General features: G+C 36.3%; 3 protein-coding genes and 1 non-coding gene across 4 annotated transcripts; all 4 read left to right on the forward strand.

Moving 5' to 3' along the window:
• The first annotated feature begins 1938 nt into the window (after positions 1-1938).
• Positions 1939-4978, forward strand: LOC140804995 (small ribosomal subunit protein uS9m). Its single transcript, XM_073161173.1, has 4 exons — positions 1939-2641; positions 3304-3744; positions 4244-4324; positions 4526-4978. Exons 1-4 carry the CDS (start codon positions 1978-1980, stop codon positions 4615-4617), a joined length of 1278 nt encoding a protein of 425 aa, XP_073017274.1. The 5' UTR covers positions 1939-1977; the 3' UTR covers positions 4618-4978.
• Positions 4979-6263: 1285 nt separating this feature from the next.
• On the forward strand, positions 6264-9112 carry LOC140805078 (rRNA 2'-O-methyltransferase fibrillarin 1-like). Its single transcript, XM_073161263.1, has 7 exons — positions 6264-6390; positions 6476-6798; positions 6915-7010; positions 7290-7367; positions 7459-7635; positions 8488-8556; positions 8842-9112. The coding sequence occupies exons 1-7, from the start codon at positions 6366-6368 to the stop codon at positions 9016-9018; spliced, it is 945 nt and encodes a 314-aa protein (XP_073017364.1). The 5' UTR covers positions 6264-6365; the 3' UTR covers positions 9019-9112.
• On the forward strand, positions 7951-8022 carry LOC140806476 (small nucleolar RNA snoR60). Its single transcript, XR_012112548.1, has one exon. It is a non-coding gene; the product is annotated as a small nucleolar RNA snoR60 (small nucleolar RNA).
• A 13922-nt stretch (positions 9113-23034) lies between the features above and the next one.
• On the forward strand, positions 23035-25381 carry LOC140804870 (scarecrow-like protein 8). The gene is given in 2 exon segments (XM_073161027.1): positions 23035-24324; positions 24326-25381. Coding segments are annotated over 2 exon segments (1917 nt in total). The 5' UTR covers positions 23035-23298; the 3' UTR covers positions 25217-25381.
• Positions 25382-26671: the final 1290 nt, after the last annotated feature.

Here is a 26671-nt window from a genome sequence, read left to right on the forward strand (position 1 = left end):
GGAATGACAATCTACGGATATGAGATGAGTTTAACTAAAGATAACATAAGTCAGAATCGGGAAAGATTTCATATCCTCGTTATCATCTTTATTTATGATAGAGTATATCTCTTATAAGATGATCTTATGATTCTTTATTTGTGAGATGTGTCAACTCTATCGATAGTCACAATAAAAAGTAATACTCTTAGCGTAAAAGTAATATTTTTTCATGGATGACCCAAATAAGAGATCCGTCTCACAAAATACGACACGTGAGATCGTCTCAGATAAGTTTTTGCATTCATGATATCTCCATCACATCTCCATCGGGTATTTTATATACAAACAATAAAATTTTAACGACACTTCAACGAGAAGGAACGAAAAAAATGTGCAATAATGTTAGATATTAAAGCATTCATTGTTAATATGACGGTGATATATATATAATACATAAAGAGGGTTGTTACCCTGCACCCAAGGGTGCAGGGTAAGCTGGCGCCCACATGTGCATTTTCTTTTTTTTTTAAACAACGTTTAGCGATGGTTTTTCAGATTCCATCACTACTAGCGACGGAATCTCAGAAACCGTCGCTAAACGTTGTTTAAAAAATTAAGCCGGACAGAGGGGAACAGAGGGACATTCACAAAATCGATTCTCCCGTCCAACCTACCGCCCACAACACAGAAAAGTTTGAGAGAAACACAACACAAAAAATTGAGGTTCAACTGAAGGCAAATCTGGAGATCTCGTGCAAGGTTTTTCCGTGCGCCTCAAATCCAAAGGTAACTCGATGTTGTCGGAAAATTTCTCACTCCCGGTAGAATTTGTGCGTGAATGTGTTAAAAAACCTCGGGTATAAAAATATGTGCGTTAATGTAAATCGAAGTTGTTAGAAATAAAAATTTGGTTCGATGTATGTGTGAATGTAAGTGCGGCTCAAATAAAAATTTTTCTGTGCGCCTCAAAAGCACAGTTTGCTTGAAACCTCACAATTTTATGAATAAAAAAGAATTTAAAAGCTCAAGTTTCTCTCAAACTTTTCTGTGTTGTGGGGCGGTAGGTTGGACGGGAGAATCGATTTTGTGAACGCCCCTCTGTCCCCCTCTGTCCGGTTTTTTTTTAAAAAAAATTAGACGTTTAGCGACGGTTTATTAAAATCCGTCGCTATGGGCGACGGATTCTTAAAAACCGTCGATAAACGTTGTTTTTTTTTTTAAAAAAAATGCACATGTGGGCGACAGATGTGCGCTAGCTCAGCTGTTGCCCACGGTTACCCTGCACCCTTGAGTGCAGGGTAACAACCCTCATACATAAATATTCCATTATTAATAGATATCAAGGTGGGTTTATTTATTTATTTATTTATTTATTTATTTTAAAAAAACACCCCTCTTTTTCACAGTCCCTTGACCCACCATGAACGAGACGAATTTGATGCGAGGTCAGGTTTAAACTCTGCCCATTACTCTCTCTGAATTAAACAAAATGCCTAAGTCTTGATACCACTTGTTTTTTGGTATGAATTAAATGGTTTTTTTAATGAATTCTCAGTAAGTTTTGGACAAAAATTTGTGTAAAACGGTCTCATGGTTCGTATTTGTGAGACAGATATCTTATTGGGTCATCCATGAAAAAATATTACTTTTTATGCTAAGAGTATTATTTTTAATGTGAATATCGGTATGGTTGATCTATCTCACATATACGGTTTCATGTCGTTTTTTGAGGTGGTGTTTTTTTTATGAACTTATGTTAGATAGAACCACAGGATAGTCAAATATTCTCTTTTTTCGGGAATTAAATTGTTTTTATTTAGTTGGCAATTATAAAAGAGTAGGGGGAAAAGAAAAAGAAAGGAAGAAGAAGAATTGTTTTGGGCCTAAAATTTTATTAGCCCAATAACAGAATGGACGCCCACTATTTTTTCCACAATCCAGTTTTGGTCTAAAAACTTTCCAAAACCCTCTCCTTCCCACAATCTTGAGTGTACAATGCTGACTCGCTTCATCTTCAAACCCTCGCACTGTTATCGATTTCGAACCCTGATTTCTTCTCAAACCCACTTCACAAATGCGAATCTAATACAACAGAACCCTATACATCCAAACCCCACACATTTTTACTTCCCTAGAGCTTCCCAATTCTCTTTTTTCTCGACTAATGGAAAAGGCGGAAACTTTGGTGATGATTCGGCTACCTCAACTACCGATTTGTGGAAACTTTCATCTGAGATTGATCAAGATATAGAATCTGTGTTTTCGGAGGAATCTGGAAATCTTGAGGGGTTTGGTGATCGAAATGCTGGGGAAATGAAAAACGGGGATGGTAAAATAGGTGATATATTTGAAGGGATTGATTCGAGACGTGGGAGTGATGAGGCTAGCGATATATTTGGAGGAGTAGGTGAGACGGTTGTCGGTAGTACGGGGGATGAGTGGGCTAAGGCGAGGGAGCTGGAACCTTGGAATTTCGCAGCAGAGGAGAAGGAAGGTGGGGAGGAAGATGTTTTTGACACTGGAGTAGAGAGCGGGGAATCCGGTTCAACTGGTTTAGAAGCTGGAATTGAGGGGTTGACTGTGGGGAGTGAGAAGAGTGAGGAGGATCAACTTGAACTCCTAGAATCGGAGGAGAAGGCTTTGGTTGATGTTTTGAAAGGCAAGTATCCTGTCCTCTTTTCAATTTCTTTTGTAAATTATTATGTGCATTATAAGCTTGATATATTACATGTTCATGAGTTGCAGAAATGATTTGATTTGAAGAATTAGGTTCTGGAAGTTGTTAATATGATATATTTACCTTTTTAAATCTTTTTTTTTTATCCAAAACTGTTTGATGTTTTGTACTCGTGTTGCCTTCTTTTTTCATGTATTATAACCCATGACTGTTTTGGCGATGAGCTTGGGAAATGGGTTCTTGGACTTCAGAGATGTGTGAGATGATAACTAATTGACCGACGGTTCAGTTGCTCTCTGTTCACCAATTTAGTCACTAATAATGAACGGATCAATGTTATGTGCTTATCTTCCTTGTTTACTCATTGCTTGTTACTGTGTAATTTTGTTGCTTTTTAAAATTAATAATTTTCTAATTTTTTAAAAAATTGTTATTTCCGGTTACAATATTCCTGTAACACACCTAATTACTGGTTTGACTTTGAAGGGCCTGATTCTTTTTTATGATGAGCATGATTGTTCATTTTAAAGTCCTCAGATGCTGTAGTATTCATTCTCATTGTAGATGTGGACTTATCCATAGAAGGCACATATGAACATTGGTGGATGTAACTTCGAGATTCATAACTGGGTTGATCTTTGCAGGTCCGAATCGTGCATTTGGTGATCTTATAGCCGCATCTGGAATTACAGATGATATGCTTGATAGTTTAATTGCTTTGAAGGACTTTGAAGGCATTCAGGGGTTGCCCCCTCTGAGCAAAATTGAAGATATACGGTATGAAAAGAATACTAAAAAATCCAGCAGAGCGGAAATTGAGCGCCAGAAGCAGGAGGAAATTGCAAAAGCCCGTGTTCAGCAAGTCGATGCAAAAGGAAGGGCTTATGGAACCGGAAGGAGGAAATGCAGCATTGCCCGTGTTTGGATTAGCCCAGGTGAGGGTAAATTCGTGGTAAATGACAAAGAGTTTGACGTGTATTTCCCCATGCTGGATCACCGCGCTGCTCTTCTTCGGCCTTTTTCTGAAACTAAAACTTTGGGAATGTGGGATGTCAACTGCACTGTTAAAGGAGGCGGCACATCTGGTGAGCATTAAATTTCATCCGCATCTTTGTTCTATTGTATGTATAGAAGTAGTTCTGATAGTCCTTAGCATGATTTTTTTTGAAATTTAGAGTTATGCACCTTTATGATGTGGTATGAAGGTTCAGATTCCAATCAAAAGTTTTGCCGTAGCACTGAAGAACTGGATTTGATTCTTCTATTTTTGTGTGTTGCGCTGTTTGGCTTTGTGGCTGTTCGTGCCTTTCATACAAAATCTGTGTGAGAAAATTTGGTAGCTCAAGTTTAAACCTAAAAACATTTCATTTCCTTTATCACGTATAGTTTTCTTTGTTCTACATGAAATTCTTCTATGTGCACAAAAATAGCTTGAGATTTTAATGAGCTGCAATTACTTCTGACTTAGTTATTATAATTCGGTACTTTTGAGATATTTTTCTTCTGTTTCTCTCAGAATAATTGAATATTTTCATCCAAAATGAAAACAATGAATGGCTCATTGTGAAACCTTAATCTGAACAGGTCAAGTTGGAGCGATCCGTTTAGGTATCAGCAGAGCATTGCAAAATTGGGAACCTGGATTCCGCCCCCCTTTGAAAGAAGGTTTGACTTCTGAGTCCGGAGAACATTTCTTTATTCTTGCTGGTTGTGTACTGAGATCTTATTTGCTCCAAGTATAAGATTTTATGGGATATGCATGTGATAAAAATTGCCTGGCAAAACCGTAACAGAGCTTCCCCTTCATAGCATTTTCTCTGTGGTGTGGGTTTTTTTTTTTCTGACGCTGAATTTCATGTCTCCCAGCTGGTTTTCTGACGAGGGATTCAAGAGTGGTGGAAAGGAAGAAACCCGGTAAAGCAAAAGCAAGGAAAAGTTTCCAGTGGGTCAAACGTTAACCCATTTTGCCAGCACTCTCACATTTTTAGGCCACCTGCACAAGATTCATTACGTTCCTTCCTCCTAGGAATAAGAATTATATACGAGCAGCATTGTTTGCCTCTCGTTTTCTTCCATTGCTCATCTTGATCCAGAAAGCTACTCAACACACTGTGTGAGATCAATTGTATCATCTCCCCCTCTTGATTAATATTTTTGATGTGTAGGTTTAGCTGTTACAATCACCTTTCTCGCACCGTTATGTCTCCTCCTTTTTTAATTGAGAAGTAGGTGATGTGAAACTTGAATGTTACCACTATTGGTGGCGGTGGCGGTGTATTCGGGATATTGATGTATTGCATGCAGAGACTGTTTTGGTTATCCTCGATTCATATTGTTGCCCGTTCGAATGTTTAAATATTTTGGGTGTTCTTTTTAGTGTCAAATAAAAAAAAAAGACATGAAGTCTGGAAAAAGGAGAAACACCACCCCAAAATTTGCGATGTAAAGTCAAAATTGAATCATAATATATTAGCTTCTGATGTAATGAGAATCGAATCGTTCTAGTATGGGACATCATTAGATAATTTGTAATAACCAAGGCCCAGTTTGGTATGTTTGATTAAGGATGGATTGTTTTATAATCTTTTGTTTGGTTCCGTTTTTAAATTTCAGATTGACTATTTGGTAGACAATTACACTGTTTGAGTTGGTTTATAAATCCATCAAATTACGCAGGATAGTAATTATCCTACTCCAGTCCGGAAGAAAATGACAACAATACCCCTTATTGTGAATTAATATATTGCAAGTGGGTTCACAACAATTCCGTCGCACAAAGCGACAGTTTTTTAATAAACCGTCGCTAAAATTTCAAATTTCGCGACGGTTTCTCCAACACAGATCGGCGACCGGTTTATCAAACCCAGATCGGCGACGGTTTCCATGAATTAATAAACCGTCGCTAAATGTCGAATTACGATTCGGTTCACAAGACCGGCGACGGTTTCTCCAATAAAATGTCGCTATTGGCGACGGGTTTTCAATAATCCGTCGCTAATTTCCTCTCCCCCACCAACTTTTCCGACCACCGCCGCCACTGTCGCCGTCGCGAAGGGGAAGGGCAAGTTCGTCTGTCTCATAAAAAATTCAAAATATCCAGACACTTAAAAATCTCAGCCAAACAGAATAGATGTTTTGCACCATAGATTACAATCCTATCACAATCATTTCTTTATCATTTACGTACTAATCATTAGTTTATCCTATCCTTTCAACCAAAGTCTAGCCCAAGTCTATTCTCGTTATCATATATATATGTATATATATAATAATTTGTTTATGTTGTATCTTTTCGGTGTTCAGAGATACGTGTTAATTCATCGGTGTTCACTTAGCACGGGAACAATGGTTTGATTTTATTCAAAATGGATGAAACGGGAATTTTCAACCGCAACTCAAGTAAAATATTGCGTTTTCATTGAAGTAGAAGCGTCGATCCGTCTTGTTGTTAGGTGTGCTTGTTTTGACTTCGTTTACCTCACACGCTTACAATATTGTTACAAAAATGTTTAGGCCCAAAAGTGACACGTTTGCAAATTTAGGGGCGAAATGGAACACACTTATAATTTGTGGGACTGTTTTGCAAATACCTGACTCATAGAAACCCTAAACCCTAGTAACATAATCCTTTTATAAATTGCCCCTTCATGGCACCTCCCTCAGCCAAAGCCACTACTTTATTCTCTCCGTTGCCCGCACAGCAGTCATGGTAGCGACAACCCCAAACAGAGGTGCTCTACTCTTGTAAATTTTCTTTGTTAACTGGAGTGATGGGTAAAGTACACTAATTGGCTGGCTGATTTGTTTTCTTTTCAGGCCGTGGCGGTGGCGGCGGGTTTAGAGGGGGCAGAGGAGATGGAGGAAGGGGGGGAAGAGGTGGTAGAGGAGGGTTCGGCGGAAGGGGAGCCGGCGGTGGGAGTGCCATGAAGAGAGGAGGCGCAAGAGGTGCAGGTGGAAGTAGAGGTGCACCCCGAGGAAGAGCAGGCGGAAGAGGCGGGATGAAGGGAGGAAGCAAAGTGGTTGTGGAGCCGCATAGGCATGAGGGTGTATTCATTGCTAAGGGGAAAGAAGATGCTCTTTGCACCAAGAATATGGTTCCTGGCGAAGCTGTTTATAATGAGAAGAGAGTCTCTGTTCAGGTCTAAATTTCGTTAAACGAATTCATTGTTTTGTTGTTCTTGGAATTGCCCTTTAATTATATGACTGAATACGGGGTTGCTGACTATTTCCTGTTTGACTTGTTTTATTTGTTTAGAATGAAGATGGAACAAAGATTGAGTACAGAGTGTGGAATCCTTTTCGTTCTAAGTTGGCTGCTGCAATTCTTGGTGGAGTTGATAATGTTTGGATTGTGAGTTTGCGACTCTTTTCACTTTTCACTTTGATTTTGCACTTATTACTCGATCAGACTCGAACTCTGGGGGTGTTTTGTTTTTTAAGCCTGGTCAAAAACTAAAAAAAAAAAAGAGCCTCATGTAGTGAACAATTGTTCACTACATGGGAGGTCATTTTTTTTAAAAAAATTTGACCAAATCTATTTCTCCAAATATCCCTCTAAACATACTTAATTCTTGATAATTATATTATTAGTGATTTTATTTTATATATATTTATTGTCCATATGAATTAGAAACCTGGTGCTCGTGTACTTTACCTTGGAGCTGCTTCAGGAACCACTGTTTCTCATGTTTCTGATATCGTTGGCCCTGTAAGTATCTATTAAAGTTGAGATGTGTAGTTCTTAAAATTAGGTAATGAAGTTGCGTTTATCAATTAACCTATTTTCTTATAATTGGCAGGGTGGGGTTGTCTATGCCGTCGAATTTTCTCATAGGAGTGGTAGAGACTTGGTGAATATGGCGAAGAAAAGGACTAATGTCATCCCCATCATTGAAGATGCTAGACATCCTGCGAAGTATAGAATGCTTGTGGGAATGGTGGATGTCATATTCTCTGACGTTGCTCAGCCTGACCAGGTTTTGTTTTTGTGTAGATTATGTTTCCGAAGATTCTTACCTCAGAAATCGGAAGTTATTTCCTCCTGTCTGAGGGATTAAATTATTAATTGTATTTTAATGGGCACTTGTTACATTTTTCTGTACTTTTAGCATTTGTTAAAGTTTTTCTTCATTGTTTTCAATCCTTTCTAAAAGACAATATTTACACATTAGTTTATGTCTAAAGTTCTAAATTTTGTTTCATTTTCTGTTTGCCTTGTTAGTTCTTCTTGGGAGTGCTTATTTCCAGATTTGACTTCTGGAATTATTATTTCTTGATTTATATCTATGAACAATCAAATGATGAGCTACTCGGATTCCCCTTCAAGACATTATGGGTGATGCAAAAACCGAGTCTCTGATGTGTTCTTAAATTTAATGTACTAATGACTTGGTGCGTAGATTTTATTTTATTTTTTGTCTTTGCGCATACAATGTACTTGTGAAGGCTTGTGTGAGCTCACCTACAGCTCAGTTAAAGTTTGTACTGAGTCAAAGTATACTTGAGTTTGCTAATATATATATATATATATATATATATTTTATGACATTGATTTGTTTTTTAAAAATGTGAGTGTTTCCTCTCGAGCTACCTGATATGCATTCTAATTGAATTTGAGCATAACAATTGACAATTGACTGCTACTCGATCTATTTGACATGGCTCATGTGCATCTTGTTTTCGTTTTCTTTGATTTTTAGCCTATAATTGTCGTAATATGTAATTTCTGATTAAAACGTTGAGATTAAGCTGGATGCTGAGAAATAATAGAAGTTTTGCTCTAATTCATGACGATAACATTGTGGGACATTCTCCTTTTCCTTTTTCAGGCAAGAATTTTAGCTCTAAATGCATCCTATTTCTTAAAAGCTGGAGGCCACTTTGTGATTTCAATTAAGGTTTGTGTTCTGATTATGTTTTTTTGGCTGTGATCTTCATTGGCATTACCTTATGTAGTATATAAATACTATGTAGGAAGATTATCATAAAATACTATGAAACACTTCAAACAAAAATGAAGAGAATCTCTATCATGTAGGTCGTCCTACTTTTGAAAATAGGTGCATTTATTCTTGCCATGTAAATATACGTACTATATATGTAAATAAGTACGTATATACATATATATATATATATGTATATCAAAATGCTGCTGTTTTGAACTTATATTTTTGTTTGCATAGGCAAACTGCATCGACTCGACGGTACCTGCTGAGGCTGTATTTGCCCAGGAAGTAAAGAAATTGCAGGCGGACCAATTCAAGCCTGCTGAGCAGGTTACTCTTGAACCTTTCGAGCGAGACCATGCTTGTGTTGTTGGTGGTTACCGTGTGCCAAAGAAACAAAAAACTGCAGCCTAGGATTATCAATCTTTCATTTTGTCTTTGTTCATGCTTGTTGGAGCTGTATCATGATGAATTACGGTTATTTAAGAGCTTTTTTTCATCGGACCTATATTCTGCATGTCGTTTGATGATTACTTGGAGGAGGAATTGCTATAATCAGTATTATTAATTTAAAAGGTCGGGGTGTCTTAAAGGAAAAATAAGAAAAGAACGTTGGTTTTTTTTCAGCACTCCGTAGTCGCCAATGAAAGTATATGCACAGTTTCTAGGTTAAAATATCTCGCCCTCCCAATTTCCGCATGCGTTCCATGGTCTGTTCGACCTGCAAGAACTCGTACTCTTGAACGAAATGGGTAAAATTCAACAGCAAACCTATTATGTATCCTTCATCATCTTGTACACAAATCAAGTGTTGTCCACGTTACCCGGTTATCCCTACCTCCACGTCTAAAAAAAAATATTAGTGTTATTATGCAATTGCATCTTTAAAATTAATTATAAGTTTGATTTATTGTCATTATTCTTATATTTTAAATTAAAGATTTATCACATCATTCTTGGAATGAAAATAACTTTATAGTTTATACTTCAAAATCACAAATAGGATTACCTGCCAATACAGAACGAAGAGCAGCTCAATTAGTTAACGACTAAATCTCTTGTAAGATGGTATCACGAATTTTTATCTGTCAGACGGACGGGTCAACCTTACCGATATTCATAATAAAAAATAATATTCTTAGCATAAAAAGTAATATTTTTTCATTAATAACCCAAATAAGATATTCATCTCACAAAATACACCTGTGAGACTATCTCACACAAATTTTTGTCTTAGTTTACTCATAAACTTCTCCGATCAATGATTTTTCTTTCTTGCTTAGGTCCAACATAATCATATGAAGTTGACTGTAAATTCTGGATTCCTACTTTTCATATCTGCCAAGGACACATTGCTCTGGTGGTGAGGTGAGATCTCAACACCCTAGTAGTATCGGGTTCAAATCACGTGAGATGTTTGTTTGGTTGGGTTTTTTACAAAAATAATTTAATTTTTAAAACTTTTTTCAAAAATAATGTATAAAAAAAAAACTTTTCAAAACTACCCTAATCCGCTCTCACGGAGCGCGGACGCTGCACACGTGGAGCAGCGTCCGCGCTCCGTAAGAATGCATCAGAAAATATTAGCGACGGATAATATAACCACACCGTCGCTAATTTGCGACGGTTCTATGTAGGCATCAGAAAATATTAGCGACGGATAATATAACCACACCGTCGCTAAATTGCGACGGTTACAGAAACGTCGCCACACCGTCGCTAATATTATCGACGCTTTATAAACCGTCGCTAAAACGTACCCAGCGACGGGTTATACAACCGTCGCAAATGAGCCACGGTTTTACACCGTCGCTAAAGGCGCCCTTAACCGTCGCTAAATGCGCATTTGAAACTTTAATAAATTTGCATGATGGACTTTGTAGTAGCCCGAATTCCAAATTGGGTAATTAACGGAGTAATGGTGATTAAGAAGGTTTAATGTGTAATTTTGACCGAGTCATGATCGGACGGACCGAAGATGGTTCGGAAGCACCGAAGAGTTCGTAAGGTCCGAAGTGGGTTCGGTGGATCCGATCATTAGGTGTCAAGAGTTGATCGACACGTGGGAGTTCGGAAGGTCCGAAGTGGGTTCGGTGGATCCGATCATGAGGTGTCAAGAGCAGCTGGACACGTGCAAGTTCGGACGGTCCGAAGTGTATGATCGGAGGATCCGATCATGAGCTGTCAAGAGCCAATGGACACGTAGCGTTCGGACGTTCCGAAGTGGTGTTCGGAGGATCCGAACGTGGCCTATAAATAGTGGTCGGATTTCCTCATTTTGACTCGCCAATTCAGAGAATTCCATAGCATTTCAGTCGTTTCTGACAGGTTCTAGTCGTGTTCCGAGATTTGGGCACTAGCGGGGAGCTGCTGGTCTTGTAGCAGAGCTGTGCTCTAGTTGGGAGCTAGCGGCATCAGCGGGCTAGCGACGGACGAAGGTTTGGAATTTTATCAGTATTTATATCAGGATTATCTAGTTAAGTCTGGTAGATAAGTTTAGTGATGGTTTTCACTTGATGAATAGGCTTGGATTAGACCTGTTGTCTGGTGGTTCCAGTGGATTAGGATTACTGTGATAGAGGTACGAAAGTACTATCCGAGATATCCTGGTTGAGTATACATACATATATGTGTTGCATGAGTATGTGGTGCATTGTTATATGTCATATGATGCATGCTATTATGTCACGGTTATTACTGCACGTTGCATTTCATGTTGAGCCGTACCTTCTTCGAGATAGCCTTTACTGTTGAGCTGTATCTCCTTCGAGATAAGCTATATCTTGGGGCCGCTCAGCCCTGTCTTGTGGACGCATGGACACCGAGAGTACACAGTGGCCGACGGGTCGGGAGGGCTTCGGTGGTCCGGGACATTTTAGGTCCACGTCTGTCTTGTAGTGGATGCAGTGACCCAGAGGTGTACCGCGCGGCACTATCCACTTGGCGCCTCTAGACTGAGCATTGTTGAGATCCTTTTGTGACTCCTGTTTCTTGACTACCCCGGTATCATGATCATAGCATGTGCATTTCATATAGGTCTGTATACTCATACTTTTGTACTGGGCGTTCTTATCGCTCACGTCCTCGGTTTTGTTTATTCTTGGACACCCCATTCCCACGGGGCAGGCCTCAGGTTGGACAGCTCAGGAGGAGCAGGAGGAGGACGTTGAGTAGCTGGTTGGTTTAGTTTAATCGGTATTGTTGTTGACTTTTTCCGCTGTTATCTCTGATTATTGTTTATTAGGTTAATTGCATGCTTAGTTTTTGATTAGTAGGTGATTCTGGAACGGGTCACTACATTTATGGTATCAGAGCATGCATACGATTTTGGGATATAGATTTTTGTTTTGGGATTTCCGTTGACCAATTTACTAGTTTCCCTATTCTATGTTGTAGCAATGGCTGACCATTTTGGTGATGAGAGTAGTCAGGGAAGTGTAGGTCGTTGGGGTGACCAGGACGATCTGTTAAGCGTCATAAGTTACCGCATGTTTCTCTAGACGTCATTCTTTCTGTTTCTACTCCGATGGGTCATTCGGTTTTAGCCAAGCGTCTAGTGATGGGTTGTCCTTTAGATTTTGAGGGTAACGATGTTGTTATTTTCGTTTTGTTCATTCTCTAAGCTTGATTTCGAGGACGAAATCGTTTTTAAGGGGGGGAGAATGTAGTAGCCCGAATTCCAAATTGGGTAATTAACGGAGTAATGGTGATTAAGAAGGTTTAATGTGTAATTTTGACCGAGTCATGATCGGACGGACCGAAGATGGTTCGGAAGCACCGAAGAGTTCGTAAGGTCCGAAGTGGGTTCGGTGGATCCGATCATTAGGTGTCAAGAGTTGATCGACACGTGGGAGTTCGGAAGGTCCGAAGTGGGTTCGGTGGATCCGATCATGAGGTGTCAAGAGCAGCTGGACACGTGCAAGTTCGGACGGTCCGAAGTGTATGATCGGAGGATCCGATCATGAGCTGTCAAGAGCCAATGGACACGTAGCGTTCGGACGTTCCGAAGTGGTGTTCGGAGGATCCGAACGTGGCCTATAAATAGTGGTCGGATTTCCTCATTTTGACTCGCCAATTCAGAGAATTCCATAGCATTTCAGTCGTTTCTGACAGGTTCTAGTCGTGTTCCGAGATTTGGGCACTAGCGGGGAGCTGCTGGTCTTGTAGCAGAGCTGTGCTCTAGTTGGGAGCTAGCGGCATCAGCGGGCTAGCGACGGACGAAGGTTTGGAATTTTATCAGTATTTATATCAGGATTATCTAGTTAAGTCTGGTAGATAAGTTTAGTGATGGTTTTCACTTGATGAATAGGCTTGGATTAGACCTGTTGTCTGGTGGTTCCAGTGGATTAGGATTACTGTGATAGAGGTACGAAAGTACTATCCGAGATATCCTGGTTGAGTATACATACATATATGTGTTGCATGAGTATGTGGTGCATTGTTATATGTCATATGATGCATGCTATTATGTCACGGTTATTACTGCACGTTGCATTTCATGTTGAGCCGTACCTTCTTCGAGATAGCCTTTACTGTTGAGCTGTATCTCCTTCGAGATAAGCTATATCTTGGGGCCGCTCAGCCCTGTCTTGTGGACGCATGGACACCGAGAGTACACAGTGGCCGACGGGTCGGGAGGGCTTCGGTGGTCCGGGACATTTTAGGTCCACGTCTGTCTTGTAGTGGATGCAGTGACCCAGAGGTGTACCGCGCGGCACTATCCACTTGGCGCCTCTAGACTGAGCATTGTTGAGATCCTTTTGTGACTCCTGTTTCTTGACTACCCCGGTATCATGATCATAGCATGTGCATTTCATATAGGTCTGTATACTCATACTTTTGTACTGGGCGTTCTTATCGCTCACGTCCTCGGTTTTGTTTATTCTTGGACACCCCATTCCCACGGGGCAGGCCTCAGGTTGGACAGCTCAGGAGGAGCAGGAGGAGGACGTTGAGTAGCTGGTTGGTTTAGTTTAATCGGTATTGTTGTTGACTTTTTCCGCTGTTATCTCTGATTATTGTTTATTAGGTTAATTGCATGCTTAGTTTTTGATTAGTAGGTGATTCTGGAACGGGTCACTACAGACTTATACTCTTGCAAGCCCACGATCCATGCCCCCATTATATTAATATCATCATAATCTCGATCGACGATCCAATATCGGTTGAAATTAAAGTGTGCGTCATATAAACAAACAAGTTGAAATTGTCAATCAATGATATTGGATCATCGATCGAGATTATGATGATATTAATATAATGGGGGCATGGATCGTGGGCTTGCAAGAGTATAAGCCCATCATGCAAATTTATTAAAGTTTCAAATGCGCATTTAGCGACGGTTAAGGGCGCCTTTAGCAGCGACGGTTTAAAACCGTCGCTCATGTGCGACGGTTTTATAACCCGTCGCTGGGTACATTTTAGCGACGGTTTATAAAGCGTCGATAATATTAGCGACGGTTTGGCGACGGTTTCGTTAACTGTCGCAAATTAGCGACGGTGTGGTTATATTATCCGTCGCTAATATTTTCTGATGCCTACATAGCACAGCGTCCGTTCTGACGGAGCGCGGACGCTGCTCCACGTGTGCAGCGTCCGCGCTCCGTGAGAGCGGATTAGGGTAGTTTTGAAAAGTTTTTTTTTTTACATTATTTTTTAAAAAATTTTTAAAAATTAAATTATTTTTGTAAAAAACCCTTGTTTGGTTATATCAAGTTTATATAAAGCCTTCACCACATTGTATTCCTTGCTCTAAAAAACATTAGACGGGCAGAGTCTGGACAATTTTTCTATTTTACCAAAATATCTAATTCAAACTCAAAATCAATGTCATATTTTTCATCATCTTTATCTGATATTGATTGAAAAATATGTCGAATAATTTTTTTAAAAAAATTATATATATAATACATCAGGTGGTCATCTAAGCAGATTTTGAGCAGTCTAGAAAGTAGATTTTTTTAACAAATCTCCACATACATCATCTTTCTAAAATCAGGACGGTGAATGACCGTCCAACGCGTAAGAGGTCATGTAAATCAATTAGAAATGATTTATAAGACAAATAAATTTAGCTTAGATACATATTTGAATCAATATCCGAATACTCTGAACATATTAATTAGCCACGATGCAATGCGACTAAAATATTTTCCGACTTCCGAAAATGTGTTTTTATACACGTTTTTTCAAACAATTACGCATCCAAACTTTATTTTATTCTCTCTTTTTTGAAATAAAACTATTTTTTAAAAAAAAAAATTGATTAGATAGTTCTTTAATTGGGTAAATCTCCCTTACCCAGAACTAATCAAGTCGGATTCTTGTATAGGCCAGGGTAAAAAACTTACTCGGGTTTGGTTCGCTGTTGGGCACCAAACCAATAAAGTTATGGGCCAAATATGAAAAGTATGGGCGATGAAAAGGACACCTAATTATTGGACACAAAAAAATCGTGAAACAGTTCTACGGATCATTCGATCCAACTAATAGAAAATATTAATTTTTATTTCAAAAATATTATTTTTTATATTTTATATAACTCGTCCGATGAATATAAATCCGTAAAACATGCTCATAATATACGATTTAACATAGATAATTAAAAATAAAATATCAATTAATTTACTTAATTCATCGTCGTTAATAAGGCTTCAATTTTTCTGTTTACGTACTAATTCATAGTAAATTACAATAAGTCAAGTGTATATTTTTTTTCCTTGCGCCAATAAAGTTGATTTTATGAAGCTCATCGAAGCTATAAATTATTGGCAATGGGTGGGGTTGGGTTGGGTTTGGTTTGGTTTGCAATGGGTGGGGTTGGGTTTGGTTTGGTTGATTGTGGTTTCGTAGAGTAATTGTCAATTATATTTGAAGGCCCTAATTTGTATCTTACATATATTTTATAAATTCACAAGTGCTCAAGAATGTAACCATTATGTCTAGACAATTGTATTGGGTCGATATTTTCAATTAAACATCACGTTTTGATAGCTATATTAAAATATGTGAAATTAAAATGACATTAGTCTTAAATGACATATAAAACATTGAAGGGAAACACCACAGAAAACATAGCTTCTCACCAAAGGAGATCGAGGGGAGGGTGAAAGAATTATTGTTTCTAAAATCCACATTTAATTTGGTTGTAAAAAATTTAATATTACATTTTGGGGTAGTGGACAAGGTACCGAATGATTATTAATTTAAGGAAGCTACAACGCATTCAAATGGTCAGGTGCTCTGTACATCTTTCCACAGCCAAAATAAAGACGAAATTTTGTAGCATCCAAAGCCACATAAATAATGTACCTGTATTTAATGTTTGAGCGAAAGAATCGGCTATTATTGAGATGAGTGATTTTCTGATAAATATTTCCGTGTAGTATGATGTTGAAGTTATGTCGTTTGATTTGGATTGTTAAGTAAGTCGTAAAAGAAAAACGTCGTTGAGACAACAATAGCGATGAAGCACGACTCCAAAGCTCCTCTAACAACTCGGTCTATTTGTAACTACATCGGTGCAGTCTTTCATGTTCATCCGTCACTTAAAGATATGACTTTTCAAACTAACAACGGTAGCTTTTGACTTAATTGATAAGCGTTTCTATTGAAACCTAACATTTTTATCCTCAAATAATAGAAAAAATATTTTATAAACAAAGATTGTATATTTGATAATATTTTTTTTATTTGTGGAGAATATTATTGGAATATATATTTTCAAAATATACATTGATCATTATGATGTGTGTGTGGTTATATTTTTTGTAACAGAAAAAAAAAATCCGTGATATTCTGTAATTATTTTAATATTTTTAAAAAATAACGAAGTATGGCAAAGTGCTTTTTACCCCAATTTTCATTCAATTTTTAGTCGAAAAAAGGCTGGCAGTGTGGCGGTTGCATCAGTAAATGCGCGTACTTTCACCATACAAACCCCCCACCGTTGCTTTTCCAAATGTCATACCGAAACAAAATCGTCACCGTTGGATTGTGGACAAAGTTCTGTGAATAAGGAAGCGTGCTTTAACTGTCTGTCAATCGGAGCTTGCGATTTCAGCCGCTTTAAAAGGCGCGTGCAAGTTACAATGTCGTCCTTTATTATTAAATATAAATATTTTTATTCATCGTACTTTGACATTCTAGTTAATGACGCAATCATCTTTGCTCGTTCTAGTTAATGACGCAATAAATTGATTACCACTTCAATTTGAAAATTTTACGACTTTCATTTTTAAAAACAATTACTTTTATACTACGTGAAAGTTTATTGAATGATTTTCTAAAATAAAGAATTGATATTTTTAGTAGTACCATATTCTACAAGGATATGATTTCTACGGTAATTGATCATTTGAAAGGAGTTCAGGGATATTACTGTGAGACGGATAAATCATATCGATATTTACAACATAAAATAATACTCTTAGCATAAAAAGTAATAGTTTTTCATATATGACCTAAATAAGATATTTGTCTCACAAAACACGAGTCGTGAGATCGTCTCACATAATTTGTTGTCGAAATTAAAATTAGAAAAGAAAAAGGCCAATCCAAATAAAATTTTGTTCTCACGATTGCGGATAAGGTTGGCTGCCCTACAATACAAAACATTGCCTCATGTAAAGGTGGGCACTTCTCCACATTCCGAAATTTTAGGGTTTTAACCGTTTTTTTTTTTTTTTTTTTATAAGTTCTCGTAATTTATTTGATAAAAAAATTACAAACAGCTTCTACATCATAAAAATAAATTGTTTGACAGTTTATAACTTGTTTTTAAAAAGTTGATATACTTATCTTTTTTTCAAAAAGATATTATTTTTATATTTTATTTTTCTGAAATATATTTATATATTTTCTTAAATTCTCACTTTATTATTTATTTTTTTATCGTATTTAAAATAAGATTTTTTTATTATGATATAAAAATAAAAATTTAATATTTTATAATTATTTATGTTTTATAAATAATAAAATAAATTATCATTCTACAAAAATATATTAATTGTATCCACACATTGTTGTTTATACCCTCATTTGAGATTCCATGAACCAATCCATTGCATTAATTCGCATCATATATTTTTTCAAAAATTAAAAATATGATGCCAAAACTATATTAAATTATCATTAAAATATTAAGTTAAATTACTGAATTCACAGGCTGCCACGTAGGTTTAATAACTAAATCAAACTTTAAGGATAATCACAGTAACTGGGCCACGTTTGAGAAAAAAAAGTTTGGGAAACTGTGGTGGCCAAGTTGAACATTTGTTCCAATTTCCCATCATATGGCCAAAATTCCATTATCGACTACTCAATGACCAATAATCATCTTCTTTTGTATCCAAACTTTTTTAAAATAAAATAATATATAATATAATATTCCGTAAATACCCATTCACAATTAAATAAAGTTGAGAACGACAACTATGATGTAAATGTAACCACAATAATTTATTATTCTTTCATTTACGAATTCTAGAAAATAGAAGAATGTTTTGAGAATTATTTGTTTTGGATTGTGTCAAAATCGGTCGAGTTCAAACTGCGTTAGTGTAACCCAATCTGGGGCTCCCTCCCCCGAGGTACCACTCCACCAATCTAGTGTGGAGAGTCCTATGAGTAATGACGTGTGAGAAAGTACGTGAGAGAAAATGTTGAGGGAAAAGACCTCAGAAAAAGTTCAAGATCGAGATAACACATGGTCGTTACAAGAGCAAATTCAAACAAAAATATAATAATCGAGCTAATTCGTAATTTTCATACATCCAAACAAACTCGGTCGGTGCATGAAATCTGGACATGTGTGCCAAACACAAAATATGGTTGGACTCTATAATTACTTTAGAATGCCTTTTTTCAATTTTTTTTTTTTAAAAAAAAGAATTCACGAGACATGTGAAAATAAATAAATCACATATTAAATTAATTTTCAGGAACCCGTTGACCAAAATCTCCTGAATATGGGAAACTTTCCGAGTTTTGACTTCTTTGCCAAAAATCACGAAGCACCAGTCATAATTCGAAACGCGTGTCGGTCACCGGGACCTGGGATCAAACTTGGGTTGTGGACGGGAAGTCGTCCACGTCAGCAAACAACAAAAGTATGTAAAATTATTATTATTTTGAAATGGTGACGTGGAAATATCTATCTATCAATCTATCTAATATATTAATTATGATGTATATTCCCATCATTCAAAGACATTAATAATAATAATAAGCTGATTTTTATTATTTATATTTTTATTTTGAAAATATAATATAAATAATTAAATATAATAAATAGTTAGATATCGTGTCGGGATTGAGTAGTTTTGGGGATATGTCGTGGAATCCATTCATACCAATTTGTCGTGTGAAATTCTTCACAACTGTTGTGTGTCGGATGATACACATGCTGCGTCCGAATTTTAACAAATCTCGGCCATTGGTGGCACACACGCGCCGATTCCCCAATTCAAATCAGCATTTATCCTTTTTTTTTTCCTTTGATTTATTTCGATAGTATAATTTTAACTAACTTTTTAATTTTGCATTTGAGTTTACGACTTTATTGGTGCAATAAATTATCGACACAACTTCGTTCATATTGGGATGTCCACTACGGTGGTTTAGAGAAATATCCATCATAAAAAATTTATTGGGTAATATCTGTTGCCATGTTTATACGGTATATACATACGTAAAGGTCAACTAATTATTATGTTACATATGTATATATATTTATCGAACTGTTTATTTATTAATATAACAATAACCAAACTTATAGTTTATTTATTAATATAATAATAGTTGAAAATAAGAGCTTGAGGGTTGAACATAAGAGTTGTGAGTGTTGAAAATTAGTGTGTCTAATGTATGTAACGATGTATTTATTTTTGGATTATTTACAAAGAAATTCTATAAATTGATCTCTCAATTTGTGAAGAAAAAACAATCGAGTAGACAAAATTTTATAAAGTGTGTAATTATATATTTTATGAGTTTGAGATTTTTAATTTCTATTGTCAATTTTTACTTTTAGCTATGTTATCAGCACGATATACTCGAAGGTTCGATTCTCTACATTTTTCCAAGCTCCAAAACACAATAAGAGGGTAACAATATTCAAATGTAAGAATATTTATTTTTACTGTTTATTTATTTTAATTGTGTATATATTTAATATATAATATCATATTATTATATAAAAGGAGTCTATGACACCTCATTATAGTAACATGATGTGATTATTTCACTGTTTATATATTTTTATTGTAATACATAATAATTATAAATATTTGTATAATGTCACAATATTATATAAAAGGAGTCTCTCACACCTCATTATAATATTATGATGTGAATCTACATAATTATTTAAACATGATTAACATTATATACATCATATTTTTACCATAAAATTTACATATAAATATATTTATTTTTTAATATTTTGTAACGGTCATAAACGGCTAGTTTTTGTACCTATAAATATGATTTTGCAAGTATATTCAATCACTCCAAACTTACTCTTCCTCCCTAAAAATTTTCTTCATCAAAGTTTTCGAAGAATAAGAAGATGGTTCTTTCAAGGTAATTTTATGTTATTATTTTGGTTATTATACTCAATAATCTTGTATTTATCGGAGAATATCTGCCTCGCGTTTTTTTTTTTAATAATGCTTGTACTTATAATTTATTCGTTACTTTTATTGTCATTTTAATAGATTTAGAACTTAACTAGTAAAATGTATTGTTATTTTTCTTGTACCATCATGTCAAATTTGACAAAGCTCGAATTTGTTGTGCTTGACATTATGAGAAAAAATGATATGACACAGACTCTCGATGTAGAAATGCATCTTGAGTCATTGAGTATAAGTGAGACCATTAAAGAAAATGGTATCTCATCATCGTAAGAAAAATCAAAAGCTATGATATTATTGCGTCGACATCTTGATGAAAGATTACAATGTGCATATCTCAATGAAAAAGATCTCATGGATTTATGGAAATGATTAAAAGAAATATTTGAACATATATTATACTTCCGACAGCCCGTGATGAATGTAATACATTAATATTCCTAGATTTTAAGAAAGTCAGTGATTACAACTCGGCGATTTATCGAATAATCTCGCAATTAAAATTTTGTGGACATTAGATTACATAATCGAAAATGCTTTAAAAAATATTTTTCACTTTTCACATCAAATATAACTCTAATACAACAATATAGAGTGTGTGGATTTGCGAGATATTATGAACTTATCGCATGTCTTCTTGTGGTAGAAAATAAGTAAATAACAATGAGCTGCTAATAAGAAATCATCAGTTTCGATACACTGGATCAACAGCATTTTCAGAAGTAAATGTTGTAAGTCAAAATGAATTTAAACATGGAAACCAAAATCAAAGTCAAAGACATGGTTTTGATTGAGGTCGGAATCGAAGTAGTGGTCGTGGTCGTGGTCGTGGTCATGGACGTGGACATGGAAGTGGTTATGGGCGCGGCCGTGGTTTTGAAAACAATCGATATAGTTACTTCTATAACTCATCTCAAAATGGCGTCACGAACTTCCAATTGAAAAGACATGATGAGCTCGACTTGTTGCACAAGGTTTTCCTCCACTGTCTGGAATTGAGTATGAAGAAACATATTCTTCTGTTATGGATGCAATTACTGTTTCAGTATTTTATTAGTTTGACGGTATCTAAAAATTTAGAAATTTATCTTATGGATGTTGTCACAACTTACTTATACTGATCACTCGATAGTAATATACACACACGTTATGTATATATGAAAATCCCTGAAGGATTTAAGATGCCCGAAACACAAAGTTTAAAATCTAAAGAATGTTATTATGTGAAATTGCATAAATCAATATATGTGTTAAAGCAATTAGGTCGAATGTAGTATAATCGGCTAAGTGAACACTTACTGAAAAAGAGATATGTAAACAATTCAATATGCATTTGCGTTTTTATTAATAAAACAACATCTGAATGCATAATTATTGCTATATATGTTGATGATTTAAACATCATTGAAATGAATAAGGAAATTCAAGAAGTTGTGTTGTACTTGAAGGAATAATTTGAAATGAAGGACTTTGGAAGAACAAAGTATTGTCTGAATTTATAAATTGAACAAAAAGAATGTGGAATATTTGTTCACGGGTCAAATTATACAGAAAAGGTTCTTAAACGTTTTAATATGGATAAATCAAATCCTTCAAGTACTCCAACTGTTATTAGATAATTAAACATAAAAAAAGATTCATTATGTCTATGTGAAGATGACGAAGTAATTATTGGTCCAGAAGTACCATATCTAAGTGTTATTGATGTTCTTATGTATTTTGCATATTGTACAAGACTTGTTATGTTTTTTGTTGTAATTTTATTGGCGAGATTTAACTAATATCCAACAAAGAGACACTGGAGCGGCATTAAACATATATTTCGTTATCTACGAGTAACGACATATATTTAAATTTTTAGTATTCAAAAGTTACCAATCAAAGCATAATTGGGGTATGTTGATGCTATATATTTATCTGATCCACACAAGATACGTTCCCAAACTGAATATGTATTTTACTCGTGGAGGCATTGCAATTTTTTGGCGTTCACAGAAAAAAAAACTAGTAACTACTCCATCAAATCACGCCGAGATTATTGCACTACATGAAGCAAATCGTGAATGTGTATGTCTAATATCAATGACCGAACATTTCTAAATATAATGCGGATCATTCGACAAGAAGCATGCGACACTATATGAAGATAATGATGCATATGTTACTCAAATGAAAGAAAGATACATAAAAAACGACAGAACTAAAGATATTCTCCCTTAAGTTCTTCGCATTCACCTAAGAGCTTGAGAAGAATAAAGATATTGATATTCGTCACATTCAGTCAAGTGAAAACTTATCAGATCTCTTCACAAATGCACTCTCTGCGACAATATTCAGAAATCATATTCTTACTCTAAAAATTTGTGAATAATCGTTTGCGTTGACACGAGGGAGAGTGTACGTGACTGCACTTTTTTTTCTTTACTATGGTTTTTATCCCAATGAGTTTTTCCTAGTAAAGTTTTTAATGAGGAACTATAAAAACATATAATGAAGACAATCATTGTATCATGATCATTATCACAAATGAGAATGTTGAAAGTAAGAGATTGAATATCGAAAATAAGAGTTGTAAATATTAAAAATTAGTGTATGATGATATATATAATGATGTACTTGTTTTTGGATTATTTTCAAGTTTTTTATAAACAAGTCTCTTAATTTGTGAAGAAAAGCATAATTAAGTATACAAAATTTTATAAAATATGTATTTTATTATATTTGATAAATTTGAGATTTTAAATTTTTACCACAATATTTACTTTTTAACAATAACTAAATTATAAATTTGATTTCTTTTTCTTTCTACGACATTTGCTTCTCTCTCTAGGAATGAATGAAGGTTAGAACTTAGAATAATACCAGTTCCTTAAATCGAAAAAACTCTTACTCTGCACGGCCACTCCCTCTTCTCTCTCCTAAAGGTCCTTCCACTTTTTCATTTTCAAATGCAGAATTTTCCTAAATCTCAAAAAAAGGAAAGAAGTTTCCTAAATCAAGCCTTCTTGTTAATCGCACATCTCTGAATTGAAGAACCAAATTCGATTCTCTGGATAAAATGTCTTCTGGTTTTTCCGGTAGCCTGCCGGACTTCTTAACTGCCGGCAGGAGGCCCGCCAACATGCCATTGAACATGGACAGCAACAATATCTACTCACAGCAGCAGGTTTCTTTTAAGTCGCCGCTTTCTGGGATTCAGACTGACCCGAATGCACAGATCGCCACCTACCGGAGACCCGATTTGATCGGGAAAAGGTCTCTCGTTGAATTTCAGCATCAACAGAGCATCTTGCAGCAGCAGGGGTTGGGGTTTTATCTTAGGAACGTGAAGCCGAGGGCTAATTACCAGCATGCATCGCCGATATCCACTCTCTCTCCCGTAGATTTCCCCCCGGTTAATACCCCGTCGCCTGGCGTTTCTTCCATATCCAATTCTCTCGTGAACAGCACAAACCCGCGGTACGGTTTTCCGATGCTCCAGCAACAAAGGCTACAGCCTTTGATTCTTTCAAACACAAACGTTAATAACGTTCCATCTAGTATTTCTTTGCCAAAGTTGGTGTTAAACCAGGCACCTGTGAATTTGGGTCTCGGCCAGGATCTCTCTGCGCAAGAATCGGAGAAAAAGATGCTGAATCACAAGTTACAGGAGCTGGAGAAACAGCTCTTAGGCGATGAAGATGAAGATGAAGGAGAAGCAGCTTCTGTTGTTACTAGCAGCGAATGGTCTGAAACCATACAGAATCTCATCAACCCGGCCCAAAAACCCATTTCCACATCGCCAACCTCTTCTTCTTCTTCTTCGTGTTCGTCCACTTCCGCCTCACCTCCTCTGCCTTGCCCAAAACAATCATTAGTTGACGCCGCCTTGGCCATCTCCGAAGGAAAGCCAGAAATTGCCGCTGATATATTCACGCGCCTTCAACATGTGGCTAGCGTGAAAGGGAACTCAGAACAGAGGCTGGCAGCACACGTGATATCATCCCTTAAATCGCGCGTTAACCCTGTATTAAATCCTCCTCCGGTATCCGAGATTTACAGTAAAGAACAATCAGTATCAGCCCAAATGTTATACGAGTTTTCATTCATGTTTCAAGCTGGGATTCATGGCTGCAAACATAGCCATCCTTGAAGCCACCTCAGAACAGGGTTTCAACAAGATTCATGTCGTGGACTTGGATATCGGGCAAGGCGGACAGTACATGCATTTGCTCCACGCGCTGGCAGCGAAGAAGTGTGAAGGAAAACCCACCTCCATGTTAAAGATCACAACTTTAACAGATCCCGCCGCCGCGGCGCCTGGCTGTAGTAGCGAAGAAAAGCTGCGAATTGTCGGGGAGGAGCTGGAATCTCTGGCAAATAAACTCGGCGTTTGCTTATCAATATGCGTAAAAAACGCAAACATCATGGAGTTGAGCAGAGAAAGATTGGAAATAAACGCCGACGAAGCCTTAGCCGTGAATTTCGCATTCCAGCTCTACAAACTTCCCGACGAAAGCGTCACAACAGACAATCCAAGAGACGAGATGCTCCGCCGCGTGAAAGGTTTGTCCCCCACCGTGATGACAATCATCGAACAAGAAATGAATGCAAACACCGCACCTCTGGTGGCGCGTGTGAGGGAAGTGTGCGAACACTACGGCGCGTTATTCGACTCGCTGGATGCCACCGTTTCGAGAGATAACTCGAACAGGGTTCTAATCGAGGAGGGACTGAGCCGGAAAATAAAAAACTCGGTTGCTTGCGAAGGGAGGGATCGCGTTGAGAGATGCGAAATGTTCGGCAAATGGCGATCCCGGGTGGGCATGGCCGGGTTCAAGATTCGACCCATGAGTCAACTCTCCGCCGATTCGCTCCGATCCAAGTTGGTCTCGAGTACACGTGGCAACCCGGGATTCACTGTCAACGAGCATTCCGGAGGCATCTGCTTTGGTTGGATGGGACGAACACTTACCGTCGCATCCGCTTGGAATTAATTTCATCATCTTCATCTATTTTTCCAAAAAAGTAGTTTTTATTAATTAAATAATAATAGTAATTAATCAGTATTGATTCGAAATATTTTTCTCATTATTGCTTCCATTATCATATGATAATTTTGTTGTAAGGCTTGTATTTGGAAAATGAAATGTTTGTGACCCCACCAGAAAAAGCAATAACTACTAATAAATGTTGGTGTAGGTCTATTGTGAGACGATTTTACGAATTTTTATCTGTGAGACGGGTCAATCTTACTGATATTAACAATAAAAAGTAATATTTTAGCATAAAAAATAATATTTTTTCATGGATGATTTAAGTAAGAGATCCGTATAACAAAATACGATCCGTGAGATCATTTTACATAAGTTTTTGTCCAAATGTTGTGCATTTTCAGTTGCCTCAAACCACCTTGTGCCAAGTTCAAATTTACGAAGCAAAGTTCGTTGGAATTTTATTGTATAATAAAGTTATAATTAAAGTTAAATATTTTATTTATTAAATTAAATATTCAAATTTATTTCTAAAATACAATATGCATTCATTTTTCATGATGGGTTTTTATTTTAGGAGATTTGCTTATACTGCGCGAGATATGATCAATCACGCCACATTAATTTATGTAATCGTTTTTAATTTTTTATATAGTAAAGATAAAAAGATTATGATTAATGTGCAAATTGTAATACAATTTATGTGAAAATTGTATATATTAATTTTTATGGTACGTTTGGTCATAGTCGAGGTTGGGTGGGGCACGTGTACGATTTTTTCTTTGGCTGTAGCTGATACCATTATTTTTGAATTAACTATGTTGCTATTTTGTTGTTATATTTGTATTGATTTATATAATATAATATTTTAATAATTAAATAGTCAAATTTATTTCTAAAATACAAGATATATTATGTTTTTATGATGAGTATGTCTATTGTAAGACAGTCTTATTAAATATTTATTCGTGAGAAGGGTCAATTCTACCGATATTCACAATAAAAAGTAATACTCTTATCATATTAGTGACCCAAATAAGAGATTCGTCTGACAAAATACGACCGTGAGATTGTCTCACATAAATTTTTTACTTTTATACAATGGGTTTTTAAGAGAGAGGTGTGTCGTGTGTATTGAACATAGTATGAGCTTTTTCCTCCTCCGTTTCTGTTTTTAAGTTTTGGCATATTCCCAGTTTCCCACGAAAGGAAGCTACCTAAAATTATGTGATCACGTTCTTTGCAATTGTTTAATCCTAAATTTGGTCCTAACATGCCTCCATTGTTCATCCTTTCTTTTATTATTATATTTAACAATATTAGAAGCAAACATAAACTTCCAAGGGACATCTTCTATGATCTATTTTAAATCTTTCCTTCCTATGTGGACTCATTTGTTTTGACATGAAACAAGATGTAAGAAACGTACGACATAGAATGGTTATTATTTGATGTGTA

The sequence above is a fragment of the Primulina eburnea genome, chromosome 11 (genome assembly GCF_022965805.1).
Source record: "Primulina eburnea isolate SZY01 chromosome 11, ASM2296580v1, whole genome shotgun sequence".
Classification (NCBI taxonomy): Eukaryota; Viridiplantae; Streptophyta; class Magnoliopsida; order Lamiales; family Gesneriaceae; genus Primulina; species Primulina eburnea.

Bases quoted from the DNA above. Each gene is read 5' to 3' on its own strand.
- LOC140805078 (XM_073161263.1), top strand. From the start codon at position 6,366: ATGGTAGCGACAACCCCAAACAGAG. The intron at 6,391-6,475 runs GTGCTCTACTCT...TTTTCTTTTCAG, and splicing joins AGCGACAACCCCAAACAGAG to GCCGTGGCGGTGGCGGCGGG. The intron at 7,636-8,487 runs GTTTTGTTTTTG...TTCCTTTTTCAG, and splicing joins ACGTTGCTCAGCCTGACCAG to GCAAGAATTTTAGCTCTAAA.
- LOC140804995 (XM_073161173.1), top strand. From the start codon at position 1,978: ATGCTGACTCGCTTCATCTTCAAACCCTCGCACTGTTATCGATTTCGA. The intron at 2,642-3,303 runs GCAAGTATCCTG...TGATCTTTGCAG, and splicing joins TTTGGTTGATGTTTTGAAAG to GTCCGAATCGTGCATTTGGT. The intron at 4,325-4,525 runs GTTTGACTTCTG...CATGTCTCCCAG, and splicing joins CCGCCCCCCTTTGAAAGAAG to CTGGTTTTCTGACGAGGGAT.